The sequence below is a fragment of the Rutidosis leptorrhynchoides genome, unplaced genomic scaffold, assembly GCF_046630445.1.
Source record: "Rutidosis leptorrhynchoides isolate AG116_Rl617_1_P2 unplaced genomic scaffold, CSIRO_AGI_Rlap_v1 contig37, whole genome shotgun sequence".
NCBI lineage: Eukaryota > Viridiplantae > Streptophyta > Magnoliopsida > Asterales > Asteraceae > Rutidosis > Rutidosis leptorrhynchoides.
In genome coordinates, this window is record NW_027266607.1 from 49,688 (window position 1) to 58,845 (window position 9,158).

General features: G+C 35.8%; 2 protein-coding genes across 3 annotated transcripts; both read left to right on the forward strand.

Annotated features, from left to right (window-relative positions):
• The first annotated feature begins 989 nt into the window (after nt 1–989).
• LOC139883215 (reticulon-like protein B17) lies at nt 990–3,040 on the forward strand. The gene is made up of 8 exons (XM_071867425.1): nt 990–1,551; nt 1,639–1,795; nt 1,882–1,956; nt 2,060–2,201; nt 2,303–2,372; nt 2,485–2,550; nt 2,631–2,753; nt 2,856–3,040. The coding sequence occupies exons 1-8, from the start codon at nt 990–992 to the stop codon at nt 3,038–3,040; spliced, it is 1,380 nt and encodes a 459-aa protein (XP_071723526.1).
• A 2,642-nt stretch (nt 3,041–5,682) lies between these two features.
• Nucleotides 5,683–7,716, forward strand: LOC139883219 (nuclear cap-binding protein subunit 2-like). 2 transcript variants are annotated; one of them, XM_071867429.1, is made up of 8 exons: nt 5,683–5,700; nt 6,055–6,278; nt 6,487–6,625; nt 6,710–6,743; nt 6,954–7,064; nt 7,194–7,256; nt 7,362–7,471; nt 7,645–7,716. In XM_071867429.1, exons 1-8 carry the CDS (start codon nt 5,683–5,685, stop codon nt 7,714–7,716), a joined length of 771 nt encoding a protein of 256 aa, XP_071723530.1. The 2 variants fall into 2 exon arrangements, with proteins under 2 accessions (XP_071723530.1, XP_071723531.1); XM_071867430.1 differs by having other exon boundaries at nt 7,194–7,238.
• Nucleotides 7,717–9,158: the final 1,442 nt, after the last annotated feature.

Genomic DNA, 9,158 nt, shown 5'->3' on the forward strand with positions numbered 1-9,158 from the left:
TGTTATTGTCTTTTAATTTGTTTACCTATGTTACGTTTGTCGTGGGATGTTGATCGATCCCTCTTCTGTACTTCTTTATTCCTATCAAAATAAAATAAAATTTGTCATGTTATTATTGATTTATATCTAAACAAATCAGAAATTATGTATAGTCTTATATGTAAGAGCCAGCTTCTTCTGTTCCTTTGTGGTAAGGCAATTAGTTTGCAAACCAAAAGGTTCAGTGTTCAATGCTTGCATATATTCATATATGTAAGAATTGAATGTCTTATTTCTACTACTCAATATATGTATGTTTGGGTGTTTTATGTCAAATATGGCACTCGCATTAAGAAGGTCTTAAAATATTTTCACTGTAAAATTCAAATATTATTTGAATTTAAATTTAAAATTATATTTATAATGAAATAAAATATTGAAATGATGACATTACATTAAAAACACAATATTTTATCTTTTTAATTATTTTTTAAGAACTTTCTCTTTTTCATACCTATTTTCATTTCACTTCTTATTTTCATTAATAATATAACATCACATAATTTATTACCACTCATTATTTTTTCAATTTTAATTTATACATAATTATTTAATATTGAGATTAAAAATATTGAAATTATACCATGAAGAAACTAAAGCAAACTGCGCCGTCTATATAATATGGCACAACATTATAATTATCCATCTTAAAAAAAAAAAAAAAAACATTATAATTATCCAGTCCATAAATATAACCCTGACCAAAATCTGAACCGACAACCGAAAGGACGGGTATATATATAAAAAAACAAACGGGACTGTCTATTTCTACCGTTGTCGTTGACGGACCTACCATCTTCGTTCGCCGTCAAATTTTCAAACTTTTCTAACGGCTACTCTGAAACTCAACTTTTTCATATACCCTCATCTTCTTCACTCAAGTCTCAATCAAAATCGAAACTCTTCAATTTCAGAAATCTCTCTCTCTCCAACTAATTGTTCATTTAACAATGGATTCTACTACTACACCGCCTTCTCTTAGATCAAACCCTAATAACCATTCCCAAACAAAATCAGCTTCGAGGTTATCTAGAATAATCAACTACGCAGACGATCCGTCATCGCCGATTCCGCGTCTATCCATGGACTTGATCGCATCTCCATCGCCAAAGAGAGCTCAATTTTCACCTTCTCCTCGCTCGATCAGGTCCTCACAAGAACTCCTCCTCCTCTCTCCTTCACCTCGACCAAAATCGCGTGCTCGATTGACCGATAAGCTAGAAATGGCGGCTGCGGCGGAAGAAGGAGGTGTTATGGAGCAGATTGGGTGTAAGAGAAGAGGTAAAAGCAGGGCGGCTCAAATGAGTCTATTGGGTAACTGTGGTGGATCTCCAAGGAATAACAGAAGGCAAAGGAGGCGAGTCGATTATAACGAGGCTCGTGAAGAGAGGGAGCTGAGTTTAGCTGAGGAGATTGGAAAACTCAGGAGAAGGAGACATAATAATGGAAAATCTAAGAAGGAGAAGCTCAGTTTAGTCCCTGCTGTTGCTCCTCCTGCTACTCTTTCACCAAGTAAGTAATATCTCTGTGTTTTTTACTATTGATTTCAATTTGGGGGTCACCAATGTTTAGTACATGGTGTTTTTGTGAAATTTTTAGAAGTTGATGATGATGTTAGTGAAGACCATCTGGAAAGAATTGGGCAGATGATCAGTGACATGGTTATGTGGAGAGATGTAGCGAAATCGAGCCTTTGGTTTGGTTTTGGATGCATTTGTTTCTTGTCTTCTTGCTTTGCTGGAGGCATCAATTTCAGGTATGTGCACGTTTGAATTCTTGTGTTGATTTCATTTCTTTGTGGGGTTGATTTTTTAACACCTACATATATCTTCGTGATTGCAGCATTTTCTCTGCAATTTCACAGCTTGGTCTTCTGTGTCTGGCAGCTTCTTTCTTCTCCAATTCAGTCTGCCAAAGGTACACAACATGAAAACAACCATGCGTTGGATAATGTAAATACTCTCCCAAGTATCCTTTTATTTAATGTTGAGCTGAATTCCAAGCTTCCATAATTGTGCAGAAACAATGTTGACACAAGGCGTCGATTTAAGTTGAAAGAAGATGACATTTTGAGAGTAGGCAGACTTATACTTCCAGCTACCAATCTTGCGATTTCGAAAACAAGGGAGCTTTTCTCTGGAGAACCATCAATGACCCTTAAAGTAAGAACAAAGATCCAAATTCGTCTCTAATAAAAGTATAAAACCATGATTTTGAGTTTGCTCAAAATGGGATTCACCAACTTTTTAAATTGCTTCCACAGGTAATTCCTTTTCTGCTTCTAGGAGCCGAGTACGGTCACCTTATCACAATGTGGAGGCTGTTTGCACTCGGTATGATCATAAAAATCATGACACCAGCTTCAAATGAATTATATTTCATGTCTTTTAGTTTCATTATAGTCATTGATAGTAATGCTTTCCCACTATTTATGACCCTGAGCAGGATTTTTCTTCAGCTTTACCATTCCAAAGCTTTACTCATCCCACTCAAGTCAGATAAACCAAAAAGGTATGGAAAATGGCTCATCTTGCACGTGTTAAATTAATTTATGTGTCTGATTCCTAAGAGGTAATTTTGTTGATAAGCAGCTGAGAACTTGAAAAGATGTATGCTGGATGCATGGGGGGCTCGCTCGCACAAAAAGCTTGTTGCCACATCAGCAATCACGGCATTTTGGAATTTGTCTAGCATGAAAACCAGGATTTTCACAGGTGATTTTCATAAACTGCATAATTATATCAATTTAGAATCGCATATTTGAATACAAGATTATGATGTGGGGCTTCTCATTTTAAACATGATTTTGTTTGCAGTATTCATAGCTCTTGTAATTCTCCGATACTGCCGGCAGAATGTAATGGCCAAAGCTGGGGAAACAGAAGGGGAGGAATCAGAAACACAAGAGGAAGAGAAAAGAGAAGAAACTCAACAAGAAGAACACCAGCAACAGGCAATGGCAGTCGTTGCATCAGATCCTCCTCCATCCCAGAAGCTCTAGTTCTTATAATGCAACTTAAAGGCTTCCAAAAAAATGAAAATGGCAGGTGGGGTGGTGGTGAACGTCATTAAGTTGACCCCACCCCATCGCGGAAGCTCTAGTATCTTTTTAGCCCAGTGCGCCTTATTGCTTTTTAACATTTGATCATGATATATACGCTGCAGAAATTAATGGAAAATATTTCCTCAATTTTACAGTTTAACATTTTCTGGGTTCTCATACTTCATAGCTCTTGTTATACGAAAAATCACAGGGTGCCCCCATTACCTTGCCTTGATAAACACTGTTTATGAAAATTCTGGCAAGGGAAGTGCTTAAGAGCGAGCATAAGGACTTTTAACTCTACTGCGGGAGGATATAAATGAGAATAGCATAATAGTAATATCTATCACTAAATGGTTGTTTGAAGGCTAATTCGCTGATAAGCAGATTGCATAAAATTTAAAGTTCACGCAAGAACCAAAAGTGCTAGCCGGAAAAGTAATCCAAGTCAAATTGCGACTTTCATTATTAAACACAACTTTTCGAAACATGGAAATTCTATAGTTCACTTGTAGTAGCAGCAAGGTTCCTTTCCTACAACATTATGAGATATGACACGATGCTGGTCATATTTCGGACAGGATCTCAAACACCTGGTCATCAAAAAACAAAATCTCAAACACCTTGCGGAGATCATCACAGCCCTAGACAAACAAAAGACTTGAATCAGAATAATTGCAACTATTGCGACCATAACTGAAAACAAAAACTGAATTAGGCATGTGTAGTGTATACTCAAAAAAAGATATTCTAAAAGAGATTCAGATTTCAACCACGGAATGGAAGCAAGGAATATACACATTGTTTCCATCAAAATATACTAGTTATTCAATTTTATTAATACATCCTTTCAAGAAGCTTCGAAATGTCAAAAAAATAATCCATAGCGTATTTCCATCATCACTCAAGACTATTACAATTGAAAAGCCTAGCCTACAGTTTGATGCCATTTTGTAGTGTCATAAAAAGCTTTAAACATGCAAAGAACAAATCCAAGTCATTCCATCTTTCATTCTTCCTCTTCATCTAGTCTTGACTCGGCCTACAACATTGAAAAAAGAAGCATATCATATCGACCCTATTTGTTTTCTTTCTAAGACTGATCATAGACACGAACTAGCGACACAGGGCAATTCTATTTTTTACATTCTTAATTTCGGTGGCCAAAACTAACTTACCAGAATTTAAAAGTGGTGACTTCCTACAAACGTCGCTAGATACCTAGTCCAAGAATAAGAGGAAACCCATATTACATTGACTCAGAACAACAATCACACATCGAAGCAAAAGTAAAATAATTCGAATCGAAAAGCATTAACTTGCACCAAGAAATGGATCGAGTATACCTTCAGGAAGCCAGCCACAGCTGCAGCGAGAAATGGATAGCAATGAAGTCATCACAGCTGAAGCATTTGCAGAATGGAATGGCGCCATTTCCACAAACACACTTGAGCTAATCCCACGAAACCTTCAAAATCATACAACAACATAAAAATCAATTATTTTTCACAGAAATTTCTCGCATAATTTAAAACAAATTCACAATATGCTGACAACCTTAGAGTAGATGGTGGCTTTACGGAGGTGGCGTGAAACGGAGAGCGAGCTGCGGAAGCAGCTGATTTTGCTTGAGAGCCGAGCCGAGCTGCGGCACTTCGGACGGAGGTTGACCGGAAAATAGACTTAGCGGCGGCGAATGAGGCCATTATGATACAAGTAGAAATTCGGTGAACACTGATGTTTGGGTTCTGTAAAACCCTTGTGCTTGTTTTGTATGTCTCTGCTGCACTAGATCGTGATTGGATAATTACATAATCAGTCCCTCAACTATTCTCAAAGTCACCTATGGTCCATAAACCTTTTAAGTAACTTTGCATACAGTATAGATTCCTCGGCTACTGTTCTGTCTTTCCCCGGTTTGGTCTGAACCAAATCTGATTTGGAATCAATTTAGCTATCGTATAAAACGGATATATGGTTTGATTCAGATTCTTTTTATTCATTTGATTTGAAATCAATATATACAACTCCGAATGGAAAAGGGGGATACATGAAAAAATTTAGTGTGGAAAATATAGATTAAATTTGGAGTGGAAACTATTAAACCATATTAGTACAGTATATGATCTGATCTGATTCGGTGTCCAATCAAACCAAACCAGGCATAGGGGGCTACATAAACAAATAAATAGTTGATGGGTAAAACCGAACAAAAACTGTATTTAATAGGTGGATTTATACTTTTTGGAATCTAATTGGAACCATATTTCTTCGTCGCTTCACGGTCTGAAGCCCGCACTTTTGGTATCCTTCTCTCTCTCTCTTTTTCTCTCTATGACGGAGTTTTTTTTTTTTTAATTTCAGTGTATTAAATTTAGGGTTTTCTTCTCTGTCAATGGAGCTCTTTGGCTCTGTTGTCGACAATCAAGGCTTTTTCTTTACATGAGCTCAGTTATCTGAAATTCCTTTTATTTTTTGAGATTTTCAGTAATTTTTTCTGCTACTTAATCACTGTAATTAACTGCTTGAATTGATGTACTTTGTTAAATGTTGCAGATACAGAGATAAGACTTTGTGCTTCATTCGTTCTCAGAGTCTAAATGGCTTCTCTATTCAAGGTGTGATTGGAATTATTGTTCGTGTATTGTTCTGCTTTTTTTAATTTACTTTAGTGTTTGTAGGCAATCGAACTAATTCAGCTGTTACTATTGCAAACCACTTGTTTTTTGAACTGCGTTTAGTCCGTTAGGAAACAAATTTGATCATTTTGTAGGGTTCATCTGTAGTTGAATGTTTTCATCTTCATTAATGTGCTTAAGTCTGTTTCTATTGCATAATGCCATTTAGCTTTCGTCAGCAAAAATTAATGGGGGCAGCTGGCTTTTGATTCAGCACATAACAAACGCGTAAAGAGAGCTTGGATTCTTTTGTAACCTCTCTAAAGTTCTTACATTTTATTTTCATATTGTTAGGACCTAGAGAAGCTCTCACAGTATCGGGACAGGAGATTTCCAGGAACACAGGAGGAATTTGAGCAAGCACTCCTGAACTCAACGACTATCTACATTGGGAACATGTCCTTTTACACAACGGAAGAGCAAGTGTATGAGCTTTTTTCCCGTGCTGGAGAGATCAAGAAGATTGTCATGGGTTTGGATAAGAACTCAAAAACTCCATGTGGCTTTTGCTTTGTGTTGTAAGTATTATATACTTACGTTGATCCATGTTCCATTTATTTTTCACCTGATGAAATTCCTGCATCTCACTTTTGTCCTTGGCGAAATCAAAACTTTGACAATTTATTCCACAACACATGGCATTCATGGGTTATAAGAATCATTGTTATCATTTATGGTTGTTTGTTTGGTAGTTGAGCTGATCAAAAATTAAACATTGCTTTTCAGATTTTACTCCAGAGAAGACACTGAGGATGCTGTCAAATACATAAGTGGGACTATTCTTGATGACCGTCCTATTAGGGCAGACTTTGATTGGGGATTCCAAGAAGGAAGGCAATGGGGCCGTGGTAGAAGTGGTGGGCAGGTCAGTTATGTTACTTCTATTTGCTGCAAAACTCTACTCTCATGATCTCATCTCTCATTTGCTTTAATTTTCATGTTTTCTCAGGTCCGAGATGAGTATCGCACTGACTATGATCCTGATATCCTTTCATCTGTTGAGTTTTGATACTTATTCTTATTTTTATTCTTTTCCTGCTCCTTTTGTTTAAGGCTTTTATGATATTCTCCTTGATGTTGTTATGATGGAGAGTGTCCAAACCATGCTTTTATTCCTTCATTTTTTTTTATTTTTTTTTCTCCTTTGTTTGTACATATGAGGTTCTTTTTAGTATTCCTTAACCTGCTCATACGCAGAGGTGGTTATGGAAAATTAGTTCAAAAGGAACTGGAGGCCCAGAGGCAGCTTGTGGATTACGGCACTGGCTCACTTGGTTCTTTCCCACCAATGATGGCACCTACTTGTAAGTGCAAAATAGTCAAAAAGGCTCATTCTATAGATGACTATTACTATGTGCTCGAATAATTCGGTTTGTGGTTCCCATGTTACTTAAAAGGATCATTTGAAGAAGTTTAAACAAATGAAATTACAGATGGTGGACATGGTGGAGGCAGAGGTCATGGTCATGGTCATAGGGGTTCTTATCGGCAAAGAGGTGTCTATTCATATTCTAAAACAGCACTCGTTGTCACGCTTGCATTTTAAATATTGTTGAGATAGCCATTGCAATAGTTTGTGATGTATGAATTTTTTGATGGAGCAGATTACCATCGGAAGCGAAACCGTGAGGACGACCGTCATGGGCATGAATCCTCCAAGAGATCAACAGATTATGAATCCAGGAGAAACTCTGATCATGACTCCAGAATGGTAATCATCTGTCTCGTTATACTCATTTTGTATTTATTCCTATTAGCGTTCGTGTGGGAGAGAGGAAACTCTATTACGATGAGTTGGCCAGTATTATTCTGAGTATGTCGGTCATAGATGTCAAAAACCCTCTTTACTCCCATTTTTTATGTTTTTATTCAATGATGCAACAGGAGAAGAATCCACGTTTCCGAGAGAGTGGTGATTCTGATGAAGAGGATGATGACCGGAAACGGCGGCCTTAGCTTTGGAAGGTTGCTTTGTTGAAAAATGGAGAAGAAAAAAACATATTCTAGAAAGTCAATCTTTGTGGAGATATTGTTTCTTAAAAGTTCATGACATTTATCTAGCTTGTGATATAAAACTATATATATGATTTGTTTCTTTTAACATCTCCTTTGTATTTGATAATATTACAAATCCATTTAAATTTTTCTTGAGACATTATTTGTTTTATTAGTTTTTTTCTTCACTATGATGATTGCAAATTCTCAGAGAAAATTATCCTGAGCAGAGTTAAAGAGGAATTTGATTTCCTACAACTCTAAAGTTACAAAAGTGTGTTATTATTGTCTGGAATTGTTATAAGATGCCATTTTGGCAATGCTATCAGCTGGTATTTTTGCAAATATAAATCGAATTCTTACAATCGTCAAAGTGATTGATGAAATTCCTCTAACTAGAAGTTGATCAGGTCTCTTATGGATAGTTTGCAGAGCAGAGACTAGAACACTCAAGTAGACTAAAATCTTAGTCATCTCAAACAATAAGTCTGACTAATTATAACTAAAACTATATATATATATATATATATCAATAAAATTTACCTCAATCAATCCTAAAGGTGAGGCAAACATTAGTCCATCAGCCATCTATAACCACATCATCTATCTTTTTCCTCGTATAATATCATCTAATCATTATAATATCATTATTAAGAAATTATCCATCATATTTTCCTTTCTTCGATCTATATTCTTCAAATTTAAAAAAAAAAAAATGACTATTATGAAAATTTAGAAAGCCGAAAACCAAGTACCAATAAAATCATGTGGTATCTATTAATTTTTTAACTTATTTTATTTAAGGGCGCGTTTTGTTACAGGTCTATTTTATTTTACATTTTTTCATTAAGAGTTTGATCTATCCCTCATTTTCAAAATTATACAATCTGAACATATTAATATATATTTTTTTTAACTTTTTAATACATTCATTAATATTTGATTAATTATTTTGCATTTCCTTTTAAAATATATATAGAAAAGTTTGAAACACACATATTAATAGACGGAAAGAATATTGCTTATTCACTCTCTTTGCTATTCTGTCTATTTAGTCCTTCGACATTAACATTCATAAAAAAATTATCAATGTGTCAAATTCCACCAATTATAATGCGACATGTGTTTAAGATGCAAAAAGAAAATTGCCACATTATTCTAATCAAGCTAGAGACCGATTACAACCCAACCCATGAACTAAATCGACCTAATTTTAAGATACTAATCAAACTTAAAAATTATTATCACTTTCACGCCAACCCTTCTCCTCCAACCTTCATCCTCTTCGTTGCCGCCACCGCTCCCAACTCCAACCACCTCTGTTCTTCTCCACCCTCAACCATAATGCTTCTCAAGTCATGCCCGATACCTTTCCAAACCGCCGCTCTCACAAAACCAAACCT

Bases quoted from the DNA above. Each gene is read 5' to 3' on its own strand.
- LOC139883219 (XM_071867429.1), top strand. The intron at 6,279-6,486 runs GTAAGTATTATA...ATTGCTTTTCAG, and splicing joins TGTGGCTTTTGCTTTGTGTT to ATTTTACTCCAGAGAAGACA. The intron at 7,472-7,644 runs GTAATCATCTGT...ATGATGCAACAG, and splicing joins CTGATCATGACTCCAGAATG to GAGAAGAATCCACGTTTCCG.
- LOC139883215 (XM_071867425.1), top strand. From the start codon at position 990: ATGGATTCTACTACTACACCGCCTTCTCTTAGATCAAACCCTAATAAC. The intron at 2,551-2,630 runs GTATGGAAAATG...GTTGATAAGCAG, and splicing joins AAGTCAGATAAACCAAAAAG to CTGAGAACTTGAAAAGATGT. The intron at 2,754-2,855 runs GTGATTTTCATA...TTTTGTTTGCAG, and splicing joins GAAAACCAGGATTTTCACAG to TATTCATAGCTCTTGTAATT.